This window comes from Argiope bruennichi, chromosome X2, assembly GCF_947563725.1.
Source record: "Argiope bruennichi chromosome X2, qqArgBrue1.1, whole genome shotgun sequence".
Lineage (NCBI taxonomy): Eukaryota > Metazoa > Arthropoda > Arachnida > Araneae > Araneidae > Argiope > Argiope bruennichi.
In genome coordinates this window covers 75731984-75757749 of record NC_079163.1, presented here as the reverse complement: position 1 = coordinate 75757749, position 25766 = coordinate 75731984, and the positions used below count along the sequence as shown (strand labels likewise).

The 25766-nt window shown below is 28.8% G+C and overlaps 2 protein-coding genes and 1 non-coding gene across 3 annotated transcripts in view; all 3 read right to left on the bottom strand.

Moving 5' to 3' along the window:
* Window positions 1-25766, bottom strand: part of LOC129960118 (nocturnin-like) — a 161683-nt gene that overhangs the window by 105191 nt on the left and 30726 nt on the right. The window lies entirely within an intron of this gene.
* Window positions 1193-1264, bottom strand: Trnag-ucc (transfer RNA glycine (anticodon UCC)). The gene has a single exon. It is a non-coding gene; the product is annotated as a tRNA-Gly (tRNA).
* The window catches only part of LOC129960117 (uncharacterized), a 159886-nt gene continuing 138861 nt past the window's right edge, over window positions 4742-25766 (bottom strand). Inside the window, exon 3 of the mRNA XM_056073248.1 lies at window positions 4742-11541. Within this exon, the coding sequence (XP_055929223.1) occupies window positions 9599-11541 (1943 nt within the window). The 3' untranslated portion in view covers window positions 4742-9598. The remainder of the gene's footprint in view (window positions 11542-25766) is intronic.

Sequence of the window (25766 nt, the reverse complement as noted above, 5' to 3'; positions counted from 1 at the left end):
AAACTTCCGCTTTTTATACTTTCGTTGAGCCCCCCAATTAAGCCTCTAGTTTGCATATACATAGAAAAAGGTATTTTTTTTTTCGTAAAATGCATTAAAATTTATAAGACGAAAATTCAAAGATTTTTTTTCCATTGTTAGAATGGTAAAACAGTTGGTTTAGGATTTATTCACTGCTTTTAAGTGAGAAAAAGTATAGTCTAAAGAAATATAATAGAAGGAAATCTTTTGATAAAAGATGTAGATTAAATAAATAAAAACATAGAAAGATAAATTAAAAAAATAATTATAGTAAATAAGTCAAATAAAAATAATATATAATAATAACTAATGAATGTTGAAAAAGTGGAAAAAGAATTCGACAGTATCAATTTTGTACAGTATTTATTTCTAACATTTAATCATGAATATTAATGATAAGCGTTCAGCTCTTCCTAATAAAATGTAACATTTTTTATAAAATAAATGTGAATTCTTAAGTAGCTAAAACTGAAAGGGGGGGGGGGGTAGAAAGAAAAAAGAAAAAGAGGGGAAAAAACCATCAATGGCATTTGATTTTTTAACATCTGAAATAAGAAATATACCGTTTCTCCCAAAGATGGCGCCACGAATCAAACAGTGTAAATTGAGTAATGTCTGAATCCGAAACACATAATAAAAAAAAGTATTAATAGATATCAGATTCTTATAAATCAGCTGGAAGATATTATACTGAAGGGGGGAGGAAAAAAGGAGGAATAAAAACCATTAATAGCATTTGATTTTTAAACATCTGAAATAAGAAATATAACCGTTTCTCCCAAAGATGGCGCCACGATTCAAACAGTGCAAATTGAGTAATGTCTGAATCCGAAACACATAATAAAAAAAAAGTGTTAGTAGTTACCAGATTCTTATAAATCAGCTGGAAGATATTATAGATTTAAATACTATCACTTCTATAATTTTAAATATGACTAATTTTATTCATTCAATCTTGATGAGATAGTAGATAATACCATTCACTTTTTAACTGGCTTAACTCCCAGCAATTCTTTTAAAATCTTAATTTTTTTATAAGGGAATAATTTTTGAAATGGTTGCTACAGGAAAAACTGAGGGGAGGGATCATTGATTACTAACACTGTAAGCTGATTATGGATAATCGCATACCACAGTAAGAAAAAGAAAAGAAAGGGAGAATAAAAAGACGTGCGTCGGCCGGGAGTCGAACCCGGGTCAACTGCTTGGAAGGCAGCTATGCTAACCGTTATACCACCGACGCTTCGAATATCGATCCAATATTACAGGTAAAATAAAGTTTTTTATTACCTGTTTCCGTGGAAAATTATGTATGCGATAATAGAAATTCTCAAGAGCAAACAGTTGTGTATATGAGTGCATTTTCGATTGAAAGAAAAAATTAAGAAGAATGTCAGTTCCAAAAGGAGAGTAATTATTCATGTCATCCATCATCTTGTATTTTAATGCCATACCTTTTTTCTTCCTGTAATGGGTTGATATTATAAGTATGTATCATGTGAGTACACATTAACTGCATTAGGTTATAGGAGCAAATATAGGATTGGTGAGATACAGGACTGGATTATCAAATAGGCAACTAACTGTTCAGGGGCTCTGGGCCCTCCCCCCTCTCTCGATATTTCCAAAATAATTTAAATTTGCACTTTCTTTGAATTTACAAAGGCCACATATTCGAACTTATTCAAATTACTTTTTATTTCCCAAAATATTTTTTAGAAATTTTGAATGACATTCTAAAGGCATTTCTAATTACCTTTATTTAAGTAATTTTAAGCTGCATTTTTTAAAGGTGCGTTCCTTAAAAACGCAAAAAAAAAAAAAAAAAAAAAAAAAAAAAAAAAGACGCATTTATAATTTTAAAAACAATGCATCGCTTATGATTTTTTAAAAAAATGCCCGATCCTACAATTAGATAATATTTAGATTCGCTAAAAATAGTCTTTTTATTATTATTATTATTATTATTCTGCATAAAATTACTCTTAAACTTTACTTTTATATAAGACAACCAACTCTCTTTAAATTATTCGCACTTTAATATTCACTATTTCACTTACTCAAACTTTGGAACTTACAAGTACTTATTAGAAATTAAATTAAAATCAATAACGCATTATCTGGTTTGAAAGCAGGCGAAGGAGAAAAACGGGTCCCCGATACTTGAACTGTCTAAGAACTCCTTGAGTGCTTAATCCAAACCTGATGAGACATCTTTTTCTGAAGTTTCCTTTGTCTACTAACAAATTATTTGTTCATAATGAACAACACGTGCAGTCACTCCAGGAAGTATGCATGGCAGTACAATAGCGATCTTTTTTTTTTCTTTCTTTTTCTTTTTTGAGAGGGAGTAATAAATAATTATTTATTTCAATAACATACACACACACATTTTATTCAAAAATAACAAAACATTGCAAAAATAAAATTTCATTTGATTAAAGTTAACGAGTTTAATTTTAAACAGCTTGTCTTGAACATGTAAGTAGAGACGAAAAGAGAAAAAACGGGAAATTTATAAACACTAACAATGTTTTAAGTAGTTTCTGGCCTTACTGTTTTTTCCATTCGTCACAGAATTAAATGTTGAGTGATAGAACATGGCATTTTCTGCCACCCCTCAAGAACTATATTGAGATTAGTTTTAATTTCGATTCTGCATTGCCAAATTTTAGCAGATAATCCTATAAATAGTCAATGATCTCTAGTGGCTTGGAAGGATTTGTTTAAGGTCAATCGCCAGTTCGTCAGAACTACGAAAGCTATACGTAATTCTTAGTCTACGTTAAAGAGTTATATACTTTATTTTGCACTGGCTGTCTTTGGCAACCAGCTGATTCACCAAGATTATCTGTGCCATTTCCAATTAAATCTCTTGTACTTGACTTAAAGTTCATGATTCCCACAAGAAAATATTTTTAAATATCCGATTGTAATAATTACAATTCGATGTTTACGATTGTAATGATTAATTACAATTAACAAATTGTAATTACTATACTTTACAATTCACTGAAAAACAATAAATTGTAAAGCCAAGTTATTTTAATAGCCTTATATTTGTTCTGTTCATTGTATATATGAACAATCCTAATAGAGTAAGTTCTCTCACGTAATAATTCTTTTAAAATCATAATTGTTCGAATAATCTAATTTTTAGTTTTCGATGAAATTTCCTTTTTACATGTGAATTTCACAGATGTTAAACAGAATTTTTCTTCCTTAGCATTCAACAATGGAAAAGAATCATGAAATTAAATATTTGACAGAACAATGAAAACGGTTTAAACTTCATTTCAACAATAACGCTAGGGTTTGACGGTTTTTCAAACCCGGTTTTTTAAAGTAAATTTGTTACGTTTGAAAACCGGTTTCCCGGAAAGCCTCTTCTTCAATAAAAACAAACAAATATTTTGAATTTTATCGGTTGGGACCGATTCGTCTAGCAGCTAAAGGCTTAGGGCGACGAGATGCCAATTTATTAACAAGTGAAGGTATATTTGAATTTCTGTTAAATGAACTAAAAAATTTAATCACTGAAATAAGTTTCAAATTATTATATGCTTTAGAAGAACGAATTCAAAAAAGAAGACAAGTAGAATTAGCAACTTTTTTACTGTATTTGCAAAATCCACAAAACATTTCTAGTTCAGGGAAGAAATCTAATGCTTTATTTAGCTTCAAAAACCGAAATCATCAAGTTATCCGGAAAGATATTGTCTAGTATATTTCCGAATTCTTACGTGGAAGCCGATTCTGATGATGAGCAAACCGAAGAAACTACTCATCAGTGTAATGCGTTTTTAAAGGAAGCCATGGAAAAATCAATTCATAAGTTTCTTCAAGACCCTAAAGGAAAACTTACAAATCCTGAGACACTGAAAGCTGAATTTTCATTATTTGAGGCAACGAATAAAAGAACCCAAAACTTAGATTTGTTATTTGATGCCATGAAAACTATAAAATCAAGCTCAGTAGCTAGTGAACGAGTATTTTCAATTTCAGACAATATTGTCTCCAAAATAAGCACAAGACGTAGCCACCGTTCAGTGGATATTTTATGTTTTTTAAAATCCAATTTTCTTAGGAGAAATTAAAATTAGTGAAAATAATAGAAATATTATTTGAAATTTTTGTTTGAGTTTTCGTTGTTTTGTGCAAGTAATATATATATATATGAATCCTTCATTTTTTTTTTTTATATTTTGACATTGATAATGATTTTGTTTTTGTTATTTTATATAAAATAAATATTTTTCCCTACTCTTTTTTTTTCTTTTCCTTTTACAAATCTGAAATAATATTACTAGATGTTGCAGCTCCTAGTCTTATGAACAAGTTCACCCGCTAGTAAATCACAATTCAGAATTACTAGCTAACATTTATGAGTGTGTACCATTTTTAAATAAATCCACTATTTTATAATTTTGTGGAAAAAGAGAATTCAATAAATGTTTAGTTTTATCCCTTCAAGATGGCGCATCTGTTAGCTGTGTGCAATCCGCCTCGAATGAATTAAATAGAAAATCGTAAGTATTCACCATTTCCATATATGAGAGAATCGTTTTCATATAAGCTAAAATAATGGCAAAAACAAAAAAAAGACACAGCAGGGACATTAGTATAAAAATATATTTGTTCTTTCAGAAAACAGGAAATGAATGACATTTCTCACAAAGTACAATTTTTACTGCTCTGTAATATTACAATTAAGCAAAACAGAATAACAAATTATAAGTAGTTTTATAAAAACAAAAATCATTTAAGGCAATTAAATTAATTCTACATTCATATATTCAGATTCCAAAATAAGTGCAAAAAAATGTATAATAATTCCAGATGTGTATTATATTATAATATATATCCACATTGATCTTTTAAACACAAAATAATAAGTATATGAAAAATTCTTAAGTTCACGTTATTTAATGACAATATCCTCTTTTTGATAAGAGCACAACTGAGATTTCTGTCACAAATATTATGAAATAAATTTAAAAAATTGTATGAACTATATATAATATAAGACTACAGAAAATTTCCTATCTATCGGGCGGATTAAGATAAAACAAACCACAATAACAAATTATAAAGTTTTATAAAAACAAAAATTATTTAAGACCACTGAATCAGCACTATATTCATCTATTCAAATTCAAATTAAGTGTAAAAAAATGCATAATAATTCTAGATGTGTATTACATTACAATATAACCCAAATCTGATTGTTGAAACAAAAAATAAACATACGAAAAGTTCGCATTATTTGATGACTCTTTGCTCTTTTTGATTACAGCATAACTGTTATAAAACTAATTTTAAAACTATAAGAGCTATTAAGAAATTGCACAAATTATTCCAACTTTCGGGCGGATTAAGACACTTCTTAAAAAGAAAACAATAAAAAATATTTCCAACACTTTTGTATATATATAACATAATAACATATATAATATAATAACTTTGGCATATATAATACAATAACTTAAACTGAGCATTGGTAAGACTTGCCAATTTAAAATAATTAAATTAATTCACTAATTACAATGTGGACTCTGAATACGAAAGCTTTTAATTCAGATACTTCAACTAAACAATAAAAAAATTTTAATAATTGATTTTCATTAAAATTTTAAGTTTAAATTCATTTTTAAAAAATTCATATCTTTCTTGCACTTATTCATATTCTGTTTAAATAGCTATGGTTAGAATAAATACGCCGTGCAGAATCGAATTAATATATCTCAGCTGTAAGAAATACTATACGTTAATTATTTTTGTTATGTAGAAACAAGTCCTTCGATATATCATGCTGTTTTAATGGTACAACTAGTTAACAAAAAACAATATAAGAATAGTTGGAAACAAAAATTAAATTGAAAACATGGAAAAACATGTAACTGGAAATATATAAAACTGATTTTAGAAAAATAATGTAAGAATAGTGGAATCGAGAATAGGAAAAACAACCCATCATTCTAAATCAAGCGAATAATGGGTCTCTTTTACTACCACTATATTCCGACTTTTGCAATAAATCACGCCATAATTTAGTGTATTTTAATGAGTTGAGCTTGAAGAAGCATAAATGTGAATATAATAAAGATCAAGACACAGCGAAAAAATGCAATTCATATTTATTTATTTTTTTACCATTTTTTTAGATATATAAATAAACCCATATTGTTATGAATTTTTGAAGTCCACCGAGGCTTTATTTTTTGTTGCATCTACAAGAAAAAAAAAAGAAAAAGAAAGCTAATTTTTACATTGGTGATTATTTTCACAGATGATAATAAGCAACAGTAATCGCTTCAGAAAAATAAAATGTCTCTTGATGGCAAATAAATTATATCTATAGGCTTCGATTTTTAGGGGATTCTCTAACACAATAAAAATAAGCACAAAAACAAGAGAATATGAATATAAATCATATCATGCTTTCTTCAAGTAACTGATTTAAGAAAAATTGTCACGGCTTAAGCAGTTTGATGAGTAGATATCTAAATAAAGTCCTTCAACTCATCAGTGGACAATACTTCTCATAATATCGTTTTTTCAACGATGGACAAGATTTTCCTATGTTAAAAAAATTCATGGAATGTGGCAATAAATATTCTTAGCTTTTGAAACCTGCATATTCATTTTTCATTGCAATTGAAACGAATTTTATTACAACACATAAGGAAAACTTTTCCAAGTAACTTTCACTGAAAATGGTACCATGTTTTTCAGACTTTTTTCATCCAGCACATTTCTCAATTTAATAGAAGTTCGCCTTTTATGTTCTTCCATATTTTGAGGAAGATGCACACATAAAAATTTATCTATTTAATGTGGAATTTGGTTTAAGTCCTCCTATTCATCCATGGTCTGCACTTTATATAAAATCGTTTCCTGAAAGATGAGTACACAAGAGTGTCACCTGTAAATAATAATAATAGTAATGCTGAAATGTGGTAATAAGAATACTTTGCTTTTGAAAACTGTATATTCATTGTCCTTTGTTATCCTACGAATTTTAAAATATGTATGCATAGAAAAGTTTCATCTTGAGACTTTTCTTTTGGGATATACCACTAATTAGTGGAAACTAAGTTTTCAGCAAGTTTCTTTTCAGAAAAAAATACCTAGAAGGAATATAATTGGTGGTAAACAAGATTAAAATGGAAATCTTTTATATTAAACTGTGCAAACGAGCGAGACGTCACAGCATGAATTATTACATTTTGATTTCATCTAAATAAATTATAAGTATCTGTATACGATTAATATCTGCAAACATCAGTTGTAAATATTCCCAAAACCGAAAGTAAATTTCAGTTATTAAAAGTTTATTTTAATGTATTATAGCAACTAATAAAGCATAGGTGGTATCGGACTTTCTACAACTTATTTTTGATATTCTCAGAACTTATTTGTTTTTTATTGCAATATATAATATTTACAAACAAAAATGCAATATTATAAGGATTCGAGGCATTTTGAAGTTTTATTTGATTTAAGCTCTTTCATAATACTATCACAATAAGAACTCATCAAGAATTCACGTAAGGATGTCACACATGTACTAGCAATTCATTGCGATCATTAACCAATTATGCAGATCATAAGATTATTTTGCATACATATATATCGTTACATATTAACAATCACTCAGGAAAAATTTACAATAGTACTGACTTCTATTAACAATAGAAATGCATGTATATAGAAATATGATTTTAAAATAATATTAAACTTTATAACATATATTTATTGAATAAATTGGATAACTATACATATACTTATTTTAGAAAAAATTTTCCCTTTTCTGTGAATAAAAATATTTTCAAAAATGTAAAAAAAAAAAAAAAAAATTACACATTTTTTTTTGTTCTATCAATCAGTTATATCAAGATACTAACTCTAGATGATCCAGTTACAAGAACTTTGCAATACATATAACATACTTATTGGTAAGGAATGAATGCTATCAGAAAAACTGGCCTTGAAAAATTGTCAAATAATAAAATGTTTTGACAACAAAAAACAATTATCTGGAATATCGGACGCCTGCACAATAATTAATAAAATCGAATGGATTATACAAGTAAAAGACCTACATGTGTCATATAACAAATTTAAATCTTTCTGGCTTGTCGGACCATGAACAAATATGAAAGTTCCTTTACAAATCAAACAATGCAATATAGTATCTATTACAAGGAAATAATCAGGTTGGACATTTCATTTTTCGGACGTCTTCTAGTCTAAATCATATATTAAAGCAATTTTACAAGTTATCCATTATTATTTTCATATTTTCAGAACGATATTGATATAAAAAGTAAATGGGGCCTGCTCCTATGTTTTAAACCAGTATAATCAAGTAAAAGATGTTTCGGATTCAGATAAATTGGAGAACAGAAGCTTAGAACATTCAAGATACCGCAGAAAATAAATCAATTTTAGCATATGATTATTCAGATATCTGGGGAATGTATTTGGCTGATAGAACGTGGCAATTTAACTTAAAAAAATAATAGCCAAGGGATAAACAATACAGAAAAATATGTACACTTTTTTCACCTTTTCACACACTATACAATAAGTAAAACAATAATTGTTAGAACATTGCTTATAGCACTATATTATAAAAATGTTCAGGAATGCTAAAGCATTATGAATCAATGTATATTGATACAAAAAATCCCTGCATATACAAAGAGTAATTAATATAATCACCTGAATAAATGAATTCATCTAAATGGAGAAAATGTGTGGGTAAATTATAAAATAATTTAAAAATGGGTAAATTGTAAAATAATTTATTATACACAAATATAAATATAGAATAATTGGAAGAAAGTGAACTATAATGGATGGATAAGGATGCAAATCTAAATCCAAAGAAGAAAAATATAATAATAATCTTATTTCGGATTATCAGCTAAACTAATGAATAAGACTGGTTATGAAAAATTAACCGAAATAGCCAAGCCTGACAAATTCTGAATCTGTAAATTTGAAAGGCGTTGCAGAACAAAAAAGATGAAATACTTGTTAACAGAACTTGATGTTATTACAATAAATGTTAGAAGTTCACACCGTAACACACCACATTTGAAACAGAGGAAACAAATATATCCTCAGTTGTCAGTAATTAATCAGCACTCAAATAATTTTAGATTAAATTTTATTTCAGACTTTTATGTATTAATAGAGAAAAATGTCTCTCGTTGATCTGAAAGTTTCATCGTAAATAATCATTCGACCATTATATATTAAGAAACTGAGCAAAGTACAAAAATTAATAACTTCAGGTTATTTAAATAGTATGGCACAAAATAATATTTTATATGAAACTTAAGTAGAATATTTAAGTTTGAACGATCTTAATTCAAGTCCTTTAGGAATTTGGAAAAGGGCCAATAAGAGATTTGGCACTTGAAACTATCTAAATTATAAACCTAAAACAAAATTTCATCAGGACTATAATAAATATACTACTTTGAATCCTTAATCCAAGAAATAGAGCTCATTTTGTACTTTCTTAACTCTTGCCCAATCTTCTAAAATCAAAGTAATAATTGTCTCATAAGCAGTAGCAAAATTTTTTCAGCACTGTATCTGATATGCAGTCAGATTGTTTACCATATTCATTGATTCGACTGATATCATCAATAACTTCACACTCCCCACTTTCTACCAATTCACAAAGAACTGTTGCTTCAAAAATAGCTTTGCTTGGCGACGCAGACACAATAATCAGATAATTTACAAAGTCTAGTAATTTCTGATTAGTTGTTTCACTACCATTTCGGTTCGATAACAGCCCAGTGGCAGTTACTCTGGCATCCAGAATCTGTTTGAGAGTTAAAACGGCACATTTGTCTTCATGGAGACTTAACCACTTGTTAATAGTCTGTATCACAGTTTCTGCAGCTATTCTTACAGCAGATTCATCTTTAGATATCGGCTTGGATACTTGGCAGGTACACCAGTGGGGCGTGATTCCTGCATCCGAACACGTTCTGGTGATTGGTACCTCTCGAAATAAACTAATTCCTGGTTTCAATTTTGAATCCCACTGAGTATCACCCGACATCAAGCTCGCTAAGTGACATATAGTTGAATGTACATCGAAAGGAGTTGTTAATCTTTTAGTATTAGTGATTAAATTCTTTTGGATAATCTGATGCTCATTAAGAAACCATCTGGGCAATATTATGTGCATAAAAGGCATTCGTTCTTCATATTGCCCAATACGTGTTTTTCGTATTTTGCCATATCTTATGCCATGATCGCTAAAAAATACTAACATTGTATTGTTCAAAATGTTGCTTTCATGTAAATATTTCAATAGCTGATAAGTTGGTTCATCAGCATAACCTGCAAAATTGAAGACGTCATGCGTCAACCTAGCGAGGAATAGGAAAGCAAAAAAGGGTCTGTTTTGACCCATTGTATCTGTAAAGCTTTTTAAATAATCATAAACAACTTCCATTTCCATTTTACTTCCAAAGCATTGTCCTTTGCTATTTGCCCTTAAATCGGAATTTTCAACGGCCAAAGCAAAAGGTCTGTAATAGTAATCAGTAGGCGGAGACTTAAAACCATTTCTAAAGTAATTGAAAGTTGCAATTTCCGGAGCATCTTCAGCTAGCAGAGTTCTGTAACCTAATTTAGAAAATATTTTCCACGAAAATTCCACATCATCAAAAAACATACTTCGATTGTGAGTTTCATCATAGTAGTGTTGATAATAGTGTCCAGTCAACAAAGGCACTAGATTTGGAAAAGTGTTATCGCCAACTTTGGTGTATCCTTCCATCGTTATTGGGGATAAGAACCTTGACAAATATTCCTGACTTTTTGGAAAGTGGCGTATGAAATTCAGGCGTGATATGGAATCTATTCCTAAAAATATAACATTCAATGGTTTTTGTACTTTAATTTTAATATTTCTATCAACACATCTTTTTTCAACATCAGTATTCAGAGGTGTAAGAGGTAGGAACTCAACAAAGTCGTCGAATTCATTACCAATTTTGCAAGTCGTTTTCATGAAATTGATTTCCATAGGCTGATCAAATACGAGAACTTTTGGGGCTTTTAAAGAAATACTATTATCTACTTCTTCGTTACTTCCCGTCGCATTCCGTAGTATTTCTTGATAAGTACAAGAAACGTTTTGTGGGTCCACTTCATAGTAATATTGGAGTAAAGCATCTTCAACAGATATCACACCATTAGGCAATATTCTCAGGAAAGAAGGTCTACCAGAGCATTTATAAGGGGTAATTACTTTCTCAAATAAGCTTTTGACCGAATCATCCCAAGGATTCCAGGCAGGTATTTGGCAGCCAGGTGTATCGATCAAGAAATTAGTCACTGCGTCATCAGCTAAGAACTGGTACGATACCTTGTCATCTAAGTTAAATCGATAGTAGATTATAAAGATGCCACAGAAGACAAAACACATAAAAAACAATGGATAGCGGTGGATGAAGTGCCTTTTTAATCTCATACTGGGCCCTGAAAATAAAGAAAAATTTTACGTCATTGCGCAGTTAAAAATAGCAAGTGTGAATAAATAATAAATATAAAATATCCATAATTAAATTATTTTTTAATATATTTGATACAAAAGAAAAGAAGTAACTGTTTAAATATTTTAAATTATCATCACATCTTTAAACGCTTTAATGGTCTACCTAGGTTTATAATGATGGTATGTTTCCTTTGTTAGTAATGAAAGATTCTTTTTCAAATCATACAAGCATGAACTATCACTTCAATAATTTATTGATCATTCTAGAACTATGTAATTAATTCCAATACTCGAATCGAAAATCTTCTGCACTTTGTTCTAAAATATAAATGCAAGATAATATTTATATACTTCTCAACAAATGACTGTCCTGTATTGTTTGTCATCACATTAGAAAAGAAAAAGGAGGATTCATTCTATAAAAAATATTAACTCCTTTCACAGTTTTAAAATGCCTCTCCGGATGCCAAATCATACACTGATCTTTAATGTGAAGATAGACTATTTTAGATAAAAGCTAGGTACATAAACAAACGCTGTTAAGTCCCTATATATTTAATCAGTTGCAGTAAAATGCATTTCTCATTTAAGATTAAATATGGGGAAGAAAATGGCATTATTTAAAATTATCATTCGGTAGTGACTTTTTGATTAAAAAAAAAATCTACATGGAACTGTAATGAGAGCGAACATCCTCAGAAATTTCAATCTTGTTCAGACGCTGACTACAAATATTTTAATATCGATTTCCTAGGCTGAAAAATAGACATAATTTTTGACAACCTTCCTTGCTCAGACACTACGAAATAAATGAATGTTTGGATTTATACTTGACCCTGAATGAAACCCAGACGCTGTCTACCAGAAGATAAACATATGAACCGTCCGAAAGTAGCAGCGTTTATTATAAATCAAGTCGTTTTGTCGCTATCTTTTTTATGATGACATATCTATTTACTTTCTCTTTTATAGTGCAACTATGGTATCAATGAATTGCTGCAATTTATTCTGTAAACATTGGTCGATACCAAAACAGCATAATCGTATTATAAAATTCTAAGTGAAAAGTGAAGTGTTTATGTGTGAAAAAAAAAAAAAAAAAAAAAGAATATTTTCTTCACTATTAGAAGTCTCTGAATGGAAGGAAAATCACACCAAAAGAAAAAGAAAATCGAATATTGAAACACAGTAACATGCCGAAAATTCACGTCATTCTGATAGATTCATGGGAAAAAGAAAATTTTCACCGGAACAAGAATCACAAAATTACGTTTAAGACCATTTAAAAAAAAATCTTTTTATAATTCAGACTTTTTTTACGAAATTTTAAAATACAGAATTTGATTTCTCCTGAAAACTATTATAAAAAATTAAAGATAAAACAATGTATTTCCAATTAACACTTCTCAGGTTTTAGGATAATATGCTGAAAATATTCTAAGGATTTCATTAGTATTTGAAATTGGATTCTTTTAAAGTGAAGCTGAAATAATAGCAAATTCGAAATAGATTCCGAATGGTATAATGTGTTAAAAAAATTTAATTGGTTTCAAAAATTAATTAAAAATATTTGCTAGAAATTTAATCGGTTTTGCATTCACTAGAAAAAGGGGAGAAGTTTAAACTTGTTTCTCTAAAATTACAACGGAAACAATAATGGCAATCTGTACTAGCTCTTTGTAAGGTTTTATGATTTTCTTGTTAAATTATTGGACACTTCTCCAATAATTTGACTATTATAACTAATAAAATAATTTATTGCTGATATACGTTCTACACATTTAATTCGAAATCTTTCTACAGTTATTCAAGCATTTGTTCACTCGAAGCTAAAACATAAATATCCATAAATAGCGTTATTAACATTGTTGGATATATAATAATGCAACCAAACACAAAATTTTTTACTCTTCTTCTTGATTTTTTACTGTTATACTCCCAAATGAAGGCGGGTGGGGATAATAGTAAGCCAGTATTGCATTCCATTCCAGCCATCATACTTTCATCATTTTTTGAACTAACTCGTAGCCTCCACAAAAAATAAAAACAAATCTTTTACTTAGACAGAAAATCATAAAAACGCTGCACTACCACAAACGAAATGATGCTTTGAAAAATCGATCAAAATTGGATATCTTCTTCAAAATTGATTTGAAAAATAATCCTAATAAATTCAATGGTTTTACTGAATATTAATTTTTTTTATAAGCGGGAAAGTCTAGTCATTATTTTTAAAAATTATTTGGATATTTAATTTTACATGTTAAAGTGAAATAGCTTTTTAAACTTGGTAAATCTACGACAAAATTTATTCACTATCGAAACCAGTCTATATAGAAGAGCGATTATCGTGTATACAAAGACTGACAGATTAAAGGTTCAAGGTGGATTGAGATTGAAGACAACCTATTTCCAAATATGACAAACTTTTTTTAACATTAGAGGAATTGAGCATATTATTTGGATACCTGAAGATGAAAAAATCAACCAACAATATACTACTAGTTTCCTTGCTACGCTACCTAAAAAGACAAAGACAAAACAACCAAATAAGAGCGAAAAGAAATCATGACTTCTTTACCTGCACAATATTCCTTTACTGTTTAATGTCTTTAGATCAAGCCCGTGTTTCCTTCAATCCTAAACATCTGATCTCATCTTGGATTATTTATTTTATTCCTTATGGTCAAGTCAGTACTAAAAGCAACTAGAATTCCGTGAAAGCAAAAGCGCGTGAGGTGAGGAAAGACTGGCTATTCAGGAAATCGTCTGAAGCACTGCTTCGTACAGCGGAAAATACGTATACAGCGAGGAAGGAATCGAGGTGCCATTGAAGGTGATATAAAAACCAGAAAATATTAAAAATAAAAAGTTTTAAACCAACAGATGGGTTATTTTAGGCTATATTCAGTAGGGGGGCTTTTAAAATAATTTTTTTTTAACGCTGCTTGATTTCTAAGACGCAAACCCACTTCTATTTTAACGTATGAATTGCACGGAGCTTTAATTTTTTCCAGCCTTCTCAAAAATCTAATTAGTACATTTAATTAATTCAGCACAGTTAATTAAATGTTTATTTTCACGAAAACATGCAGTAAGCTTTTCTATTAAATGTTCTCCTTCGAGGACAACTCAGTTCTATCTCCACCACCGCCACCAAATTTCTGTTACGCAACAGCGAGAAAACGTCTGACCCCCTATGGATTTTTTTTTACACGTGGCGTTTACATTTTTTTTATGGCGTACACGTGGCGAATATTCCGGAATATTCGAAGCCGCGACTTCCCAGTATTCTGACACCGCGGCCTTCAACAATAAAATTAAACATATAAATAAGGGCAAGAAAAGGCATAATAAACAAATAAAGAAATAGATAATTGCAGATGGATGCTGGATTAAAAGAAAATTATGATTCATTCTCTCGCTACTCTGTAATTTTTATATGCAGAGAAAAAGTTAACGAATAGAGGAACGTCTTGTGAGAACACAAGACGGTAAGTATTAAAAAGAAATTCAAGAGAATAGATGACATGTAAGAATGCAAAATCTTTTTAATAGTTATCAAAGTTTAAAACAAACAAAAAACAATAACAACAATGAATATGAATTCACGAAAGCATTTAATTGGGAAAACATATTTAAGAATTCCCGCATCTTATATATATATATATATATATATATATATATATATATATATATATATATATAAAAAAAAGACCACAGCTTAAAAGAGAATCAAAAAATAATGAAACAGAGACAAATGTGAGTGTGTGTGTGTGGGGGGGGGGAAGCGAAAATGATATATTTTTTCAAGTTACTGGGGATGAAAAAAAAAAAAAAAGAATTTATTCCAAAAACGAATGCATTAATTATAAAAATTTATTTATTATAAAGGAAACGAAAAATCCTTCCATAAAAAGAATCAATTATTTTCGATCTTATTTTTGTTGAAAGGGGAAAAAATTCTACTGCTGAAATTAAAAATCTGATGATTTTGTCATTCATTTTAATTCTTTTTTCATGGACTTTCAATTATGAATTAAAAAATTCTATCACAGCATCACTTAGATATACAATACATTTTAAAATCATTTAATTATTAAAACTTTATATACATTTTTTTAACTTCTTAGATATTTGAAGTTCCTTTGGATTTCACATTTTAAATGTGCAAACATATCAATTTCATCTGACGTTTTATTTTCCCTCCTCATTAAATATTTGAAAGATGAGTAGTAGATAATTAAACAAGAAATTTTCTTCCAAGCGGTTTGTTTTTTTAGGACGAAAAAAAGAGAAGACATAGTTGACTTTTTATTTTATTATAACTTTTATTATTTTTGATCCAGTGGTTTCGCTTTTCTCAAAAGTACATTGCCCTTGCTTGGTATGTTTTAAAGCATTTGATATAAAATGGAACAGCGTCGCATATTTAAAAACGTTAACGTGAATCAATATAACGAAAAGCAGTTTTTATAGCATAAGTTTATTATTTCACAAAACAGTAGTTTTTATCTTAATTATTTTCCACATTTTAATCTTGAGATCAATTGCTTCTGAAACACAGTATCAGGTGTTATCTCTGGTCCGGAATCAAGATTTAATTATTAATTAATAATTAAATTCCGAAAATATTAATAAAGCTCATTCTATCATCCAGAAATCCCATCAAAAAGTGAGTGAAGAAGAGATTACGAAGTCAATCTTTACAAGCATGAAACAACTGAAGTTAAATTAAAGTGTTTAAAAATAGGATTGTGACACAGACGTTAAAATAATTGAATAAAACAAGGACCACTGATCTGAAAAATGTGATCAAATCTCATAAAAATATAATATGCAAGACAAGAAAATGAACAATGGATTCAATAAGTAAAACCAAAAATATATATTAGAAGATATGCACTTAACGGATTTCGCTGGATTCCTGGATGTTGCATCTGCTGATCAATTAAAATATAATCTTAAAGAGGAACAAAATTGTATCTTTGCTATTAAGTTTTTTGTTTCAAGAATTTAAATAATGATTTTAATGGGCTCAGGAAATACCGAGAAAATGCTGACGGTAAAATATTAGTGTGGGTAAAAAAGAATGAGAACAAAGAGAATATTAAGAGATGGTTAAAAGGTTCCAATTTTATTAATGTTATAAAAGAACATTCAAAAATCCTGTCATTCGAAAATAAAAATTTAAAAAAAAATCGTTTTCATAATAGGATAGAAGAAATTTTACATCATCAGCTCTTGAATTATTTGGAAGAATTTTTGCTTTAGGGCATGATTTATGAGTGACGTTTAAAAATGTATTTTCTTTATATATAAACATATAAGAAGGACTAAAATTTACTTAATGGACGACCTCAAGAGCGAAGATGTTGCTAAGCTCAATTCAAAACATTTACAGCTGCATTATCTAATTTAACATTTATGACGGGTTTCTGGGAAGTGTGCAATTTTTTAATGACAATGAAATTGCAATCTTCTCAATGAAAACAATTAAAATTAGGTAAATAAATAATGATAAACCAGAGTGAAATATAAAAATTGTAACGCAATTCCGATCTTATTACCTGACAGGGATCTCGACCTATAAGGGATACATTGCTATGAATTTTTTCACACAATTTCTAAAATTCGGAATGTGACTATGTTCGGATGAATTTTTTGAAAAACATTCGAAAATTGTTATATTTTTGAATATTTGTATAAAACAGATTGAAAAAACATCCATGAAACCAAAATATACCAGTTAAATGCCAAAGGTATTTTAAAAATTGTACAAAAGAGTTTTTTTTTTTCTGGGGGGGGGGGGCTAAAATGAGGTATGAAGCAAAAAATCTTCTAGTTTAGAGGTTTATCAAATGATTTACTTAAAATTTTGCAGATAGTTTAAGGAATATATTATCTAGTTCCTGGCCTAAAGAAACACGGAATTTTCCATTTTTTTCCCATTGTGAAGCACTAAAATAACTATAAAATATTCAAAACGAATAGATTACATATTCTCTAGCTCAGGAACAGCAGAAAATACTCAGAAATTATTGTGTCAAATTTGAACAAAAAATATGCATTAGATTTTAATTTATGAAGTTTTTTGTAAGAAAATTCTATCATATTCTGTATTTGAGAAAATAGCATCCAAAGATTAAATTAGTATTAAAACATTTGCAAAGGCAAATATAAAAATCAGCATAACTTCCCACAAAATAGACTTAGAAACAAAATTCTAGCGGTTTGATAAAGAAACATGTTCAAACATTAAGAATATTAAATTTAAAAAACAAATTCATAGCTTTGCAAAAAATAGACTTTTTAACGTAGTCACATACTTTAATGCATATAATTTTTCAATATTCGCGTATATAATTTTCAATAGAATCTGCAGCATTGATGGTAAAAGTAAAGCAGATGTTTAGTATTCAAAATCACTAACACTACTACTAGGTGAAAGTTTTATTTTTGAGGGTAACTAGAAAAAAAATCATACACTTGCAAAATGGGGGTAAGTGGAAAAGATGTGGGGGGGACGCTTTTCCATTTTCGCCTTTTGCAAATATCGGAAGTTCAATGGGTACAACACCCTTCGATTTCGCGTGAGGTAAAAGAATCAATTCATAGGTAAGTTCAGTTAATGCATTACGATCCCGACGTCAAAGGATAAAGATAAAAATCAGCAAGACGAGGTCATTTCGTGAGGATGATGCAACTACATTGCTGAATCGACGGGAGATACGTTTTGGGCCCAATCCAAATACGCTGTACAGACTTCTTACTGCACCTGCAGTCATTTAGCCGAAAGTCGCCAAAAATCTTTTTTTCACTTACTTGTTAAGCCACTATAAATTTAAGATCGCATTTTTTTTTTTGTATATATTTCAGATTTAGGGCGCTTGCTCATTTATTCTGTGATATTTGTAAGAGGTTTATTTATTCAGTAAATAATGTTTCGTGCGATGTCTTCTATATACCAATGAATCGTTAAATATTTATGTGTGGAGTCGAAATGTCATTCTCACTTTTGAGAATAGGTGATAAATATCTGTTGGTCTTAAATGCTAACTTGATAAATGTGCAAAATGAGATTGACCTTATGCGATCACATATCTGAATCAAGTGCATATGAAAGAAAGATTTTAACAAAAATAAATTATGAATTATTGTTGATCAGTTAGTACCCTTCTACAGGAATTTCATTATACAGCAGCAATAATTTCTAACAATAATAAAAATTCGTTTTGAAAACTTCGATTTTCTAAACACATCTTGCTAATTTCTTTGTTAACTGTCACAGTTTCAGTATGCAGATTAAATATAAAAAGCAATTTAAGAGAATTTGTAAGTTTAATAATAAACGGAGTACAAGCCATGTTGTTAATTCCCAATTAAAATTTTTCAGTGGTTTTTATGAATCCAATAAATAAAATTTTAAAACTTATTTATAATTTTAACATTTAATGACAGTCAAAATAACAAATAAAAAATGTAGAATTATATTATTGTCATGTCAAATGATATTTTCTGCTTATTGTGCAAATTTAATTAAGAATAATGGCTCATAATAATGCACTTTTTAATCCTACGGGCGATGACAAATCGTAAGATCTTTTCTAAAATAAAGATATTTCAACACTTTTTACGACATTCAAAAACGAGGCCATGAAAGAAAAAAAGAAAAGACAGCACAAAATAAGATGAACGCTTCAAAATATTAAGCGAGAATTATTTTATGCGTTGGAAGATTCTTTTATACGCTGGAAGATTTCATTTATTCCGTGTTTAAATGGATTTTGTTCTTTTAAGACAAGATGAACCCTACACTATACAAGGATGAATAATAAAAAAATAATTATGGGTAATTTTGAAAAGGGGGAGTTTTACGAGAAAATTTATGACTTTCTAGAGAAATTACTAACCCATTCTAAAGCAAAGAATTATTGGCATAACAATAGAAAGGAGCAGAAAAAAAAATCAATCTTTTTAATATTTGTAGAATTTAATCTCATCTTACAGATTGATAGGAAATTTAAATAGGATTGCTTTGTTACATAAAATATTAATTTGAAGTAAAAAAAAGTTATTTTGAGCGTCGAAATTTTTACAAATGAAGAACTTTCAAAAAAACAACATTGTAAGTTACTGAAAAGAGGTTTTATGACCAATTATACTATATATTTGAAATTTTCTTTAAAATAATAATTTTAAAATCCGGCACTATTTACAGGAAGCATAATTCATAAAACAGAAACAAGTATTACTGATTTTTAAAACAAATCATTAGTAAACGCTTCCCAATCTTCCTAACTAGCGTCCTAATTTCAACCGTAGAAAAATGACGAGAACAGCACTAAAATTAATACCACAGTCTGTAAACTTTCACGACGCATCAACGCCCCAGGTCATTTAAAGTTCCAGAATTAGAAAACGTATTTCCACTGAAAATCATTATTTTAATCGGCACTTATAGATGCTAAATCCAAATTCTATCAAAATATTCTTACCTTGATGAGAGATCGAAGCTTAGAGAGTATAATGCAAATCACATATCCTATTACCCATCTGACTGAGATTCAAAATGACGAGGGTGTACCTTCCACTGCAGTCGGTTATGTATTAAATGGAGTTTTTTTTTTTACATAATAGAAATGAACAACTCAATTAATTGGAAACTTCAGTGGTGCAACTCAATGGAATTTTGTAGAAACGATCATAAAACTGCTTCTTAATGATTGTGCAATCATTTCTAAGAAATGTTACATAAAATTGTATGTGGAGGTAAAGCGATTTAACTGAAAGTGACATACTTCCTAAATATATCTTAGAAAGAATTCTTACTTTAATAAAGACTTAAACAATATATGTGATTTATTAAAGATTTAAATAATATATGTCTCATGTTAATAAAATAACTATATTAATAATGTGGTGAAATTTGAAAAAAACAATACATATTATTTAGTATAATCATTTTTCTCTTTCAAAATTATGAATTTGAAGAAGTAAATAAATATACTTTATATATGCTGCGATTTTTTTTTAATCATGTGCGCTGTTTCTTTATAAATGTTTGTGTAAGATTTTTTTTTGAAAAGTCTTAACTAGAGTACATTTTTTTTTTCCTTTCTTTCTTTCCCACGTCTTTTCCTACTAGAAACAAAAATACTATAAAAATCAGCAAAGGCAATTATCAGCAAAAATAACATAAATAGTTCATACTTTGGACATTTCTTGATCGAAAGAAGTTGAAGGATTAAGTTGTAGGCGCTAGATAAATCTATTTTTAGACACTAATCTATCATATTAGATGCAATATTGGATACTTTTGAGTATAAAAACAAATTTCTTTTAATCCGTAGAAACTTAAGAAAGTCGCATTTTTTCTTTCCTTCTCAATTTTAAATAAAAGTTTTTCTTCTTTTCTTTCTTTTCTCTTCTCTTCTTTTCTTTTTTCCATACAAATAAATTTTTGTATGGAATTAATTATTTCCATACAAATAAATTTTTGAATAATAGCTTCCTAAGCACCAAATCAGAGCATGGATATGTTCAGGACTTCTAAGAGTTAAATGAAACGACTTTTAATTTCTATAGCAAAACTTAAATTTAAAGCGATAATTTGATGTTATTTAAAAAAAACATTTCTGTATACTTTTAGAATCATTTATTAGCAAAATATCATTTTGAAGTAAGTTCTGTAAGCTATTTCCGGCTGAAAGCCATGGGTGATTAAGATACGGATTCCGACAGTTTTTTTTGTTGTTTTTTTTACAGAATTTACGTCATCTGTGTTGAAAAACTTAATTAAATTTATCAATTAACTGGTAATTATGATAAATATTTAAATTATGAACAGTGAGTGAAATAATAAAATAAACGAGGTGAAAAAAGCAAACAAATTTACAATCTTCTAACACATAAGAAGGTAAGGGAAAAATGGATTACAAAATTCTATCTGTAAAAAAAAAAAAAATAAAAAGTGGTGCAAATTAAAAGTATATAAAACCGCAATCGTTCTCAAATAAAAACTAATGCTAACTGGATTCGTAGACACATTTAACCCTTTAAAGGGTCATTTTTTTCTAGTCATATTATGTTAAAATATTTTGAGGCTTGAAATTAGAATAAGAAAAGGGGTCCATTTAGCTTATTAGATAAATTTAATTTGATTAATTAATAATTAAGTAACAAATCAAGACACATCATTTTGTGTAAGATAAAGAACTGAAGCATCTAAGTTTCTGTCTTTCTAAAAAAATTTGTCAGAACTTATACCAACCTACATAATTTCATACAAAAATTGATAAATTTGGTGGGAAGCATACTTCCCACGGCCCTAGAAAGGGTTAAGTTAATAAACTTATTAATAAAATTAAATGTAGGTTAAGTTAATAAACTTATTAATAAAATTAAATGTAATCAGCAAACTATTACCTCTTAGTGGATATTCCGTAAAGCGAGAGTAATAATGTATAACTAAGCAGAAAATCTTTTTCCCACATGAATTTATTTAATATACAAAGGAAACGAAAGACGACGATCGTAAGATGTTTTTCAAATAAAAATGAAATTTGCCGTGGGAGAATAAGATGAATCAGCTGACCACGACTTTGAACCATCAACTTTTCATGGAAGATATTATTTCCCGAGAGTGGGAGAAAAATGGCTAAAATTCAAGCTTCGGAATTTCAGTTGAAAGTTTGCATTTGATCACAGATTTATTCTTCAAAGAATGGTTGAATTAAAATAGTTGGCATGTATTAATTTTATTTAGAATTGATTTATACTGAAATAATAAACAGCAGTAAGTACTACAGAGATATCAGCAAATATGTCATGTTGTTTAGACTCTTCGACTTATTTTTATTTCAAATCGTATGTTTTTAATGTGGACCATATCACTCGACACCTTAAATTTTTTGCAAAAAAATCGACAAATTTTATAATATTAATTTATAAAAAGAATTTTATATATAATCTGTAAAATTAGGTAAATTTGCTTAATATAATGAACTTGGTACACACTGAATGGGACAAACAAGGCTGAAAATGTCTAGCATTTGCTATCATTCAAAAAGATAGTAAAATCAGTACCTAACAGAGGCGGCGGGGAGGCAAGACAAAGCCGACAGGGGGGCAAGCACAATATCTCTCATTTGGCTTCAAAATAACTCATAATAATTAATTTTACAATTAATTAAAGAAAATCAAGTATTATTTAACTTCTTTTTTATTCAGATGCTGATCCTTTCTTTCATTGTTAAATGTTAAAACTTTACAAAGGAATTTGTAAAAAAATGTTCTCAGTTTCTTTTAATGACCATCAAAAAATTGTCAATATTCGAGTCTATTTCTTTATAAGACTGTTGAGATTTAATTTCTCTGAGATCTAAAATTAGAAAAAATATGTTATATTCCTTTCTAGATTGTAGTATATAGATAGAAACACAGATTACGCCAGGATGACGCGTCATGCTAAATGAACAAATGCATGCTCTTATTTTATATCAGAAGCTATATAAAATATGGTATGGTATGGTATTTTGAGATTTAGTGGAGCAAGAGTCAAATATGGCTATACTGCACCAAACAAATGGTAAAAATATGTCAAGTACAATCCAGTCATACAATTTAAAATTCCTGTGATGAAATGAAAGACAAAAAATGAATAGTAACAGTATTCTTAAAAATGCAAATTACATCCCAGAAAGGGAATTTTTCCAAAAATGTTAAAAGATAAAAATATCAATGAAATTTAAAAAGTGAAAATGCAACTCTCATAATATAAAAACAGGTACTATAAATTACAAAAACAAGTGAAAAGAAATCATTGTAACCTTTTTATTCGATGTTTTTTCAAGTATTTGTTATGAATAGGTGTAATTGAAGGGTCATTGTAAAATTTTTTAGGATCAACCCATTGAATCATACATTTTTGGGGACTTGGTCTAAAAACAGTTTTATCAACTGTGAAGAAATCAGTAGAGGGTTCTGGAGCAGGAGGGGTTTCATCAATTGTTTAGTGAGGGTTGTATTCAATAGCCTTATCCGATTCTATTTCGGCGTCAGTGTTTTGGTTGGGCTTATCTGTGGACCTGGTTTCAAGCTCAGAGTTGGTTTCATCCATTTTATCAGCTGATTTGGAATTTATGGTCTGCGAAGAGCTAAAATTAGAGACTGGCATAGATTGGGAGACTTGTCGAGGTTAAGTCTTCCAGAATTTAGAATTCGATATATTTCCAGAATTTTGATCTTTTTTATATTTTTTCTTATATGTAACAGTTTTAAATTTATGCAGGTCCTATGGTATTTCACTAGATGGGACATTAGTAGTTTCACGTTCATAACCAGTTGGCTGAGGAACATCAGTTTCACCAAATGCTGGATCAAATGTAAGTTTCGAAAAATTCGTTTTTTTACAAACTGGAGACATTTTACTTTCCGTTTTTTTTTTTTTTTTTTTTTTTTTAGTTCTCTCTTTATATTTTGATTTTTCTTAAGATCCTTTGCAGTTCGTGAAGGAAGGTTTTGAATATTAACGGGAATACAGGGATTAGTATATGGATGTGATTTATTAGTTGTTAAAGATTGTAACATTGTAAGCGGAGAACAAACAACTCGAGTTAATTTTTCATCTGTATGGGTACAACCAGAAATAGTATTTTTGACAACTTGTGAGTATGGTAACGAAGTTGATGTATTAGAAGGTTGAGGATACACAAGTTTCCTTGCCTCAGAATATGATAAATTTTTAGTTACTTTGCACCCGTAATCACTTAGAGAAATGTGGGCCCTTGAGGAGAGTTATATAAAATAAATGTTCAAAGAAAAAGTTTTATAAAAGAAATTTTTTCAGAAATCTAAAATAATAAATAAAAAACATTCGATGTTTTCCCCAAAAATCGATTTTTCAACGTAGTTGACCTATTTAAAATATTTGCAGCAACGAGCAGGAATTCAGATACATGTCGAATCCGAGGATTTTAGTGCACAACAAAAATACAACAAATTACATTTAATACAAAAAAAATTACTATAGTTCTGACACGATCAATATAGAATGCGGAAAAGATACAATGATGTCGTTTCTTAAGAATACTGGGGAAAATATTTTGTAAATATATGTACAAACTTACTGTTTTATGCAAGATATGAAAAATATTCCCATGAAAAATGGACTGCTTAAACATTAGATCCCCATGTATTTATTTTTCAATATATATTTAGGCTTAAAAAACCAGTGAATTTTATTAAGAAACAATTAGATCTTGAATATGAATTCTCCTATCTTCATTTTTAGGCATGCTTCTTATGGTTAAGTACTTTTTTAATTCAAAGCTATTGCAAGCTAATATTTTCCTCCAAAAAAGTGAGTTTTATCCCCTCAATTGCATTCATTGGTTTTTCTTAACCCCTTCGTATACAATGACGAGTCTGCTTCGCTATGGAATTACTAAATTTTTAACTTTAAATCTGCAATTAAGGAAAAGTATTAAGTAACTTAAAATGCAAAAATCACTTGAAACCGCATCATTACCTCAAATGCCCTTATATTGTTCTAGGGATTAAAATAATAATTATCTAAAATAAGATCTGCTATCTAATTAGGTAATTAAGTAAATTCCTATGTCAAGGGATTAATGTTAAATATGAATATTCGATGAATAACAATTTTAATCATCCTTTTATCAAGACATATTTATATAAAATCTATTAAAAATTTAGAAACATCTGAAATCATATAGTTTTTGCTGCGAATAGTAATTGAAAGAAAAAAAAAAGATACGTTCCCCGATTACATAGTCATAATATTGAATGCAGAGTTTGAATAATTGAAGTATTCAACAAATTTAGTGCGTACTTGGTTAAGCACTTTTAGTGCAGCTAAAAAGCTACGATACAACATATATTATATATATATATATATATATAATTTGTCGTCAGTTGTAGTTCATAATACTTCTTTAGTGTAATAATTGTAGCTTGATAAATTAGATTGCGAAAGGAAACAGATATTTTACTGCAAATAAACTTAATTTGCAATTGTACAATTTACTTACTTCAGTAATTTATAATGAAGCCAGATAATTTCGCTACAGTAAAGTAACTTTTTTTTTAGCATGCATATGCACAACGTGTCAAAAAAAAAAAGTGTTTGATTAAATTTAATTTAACCATTAACTAGATTTTAGTCAGGCAATTCTCATAGTGAAAT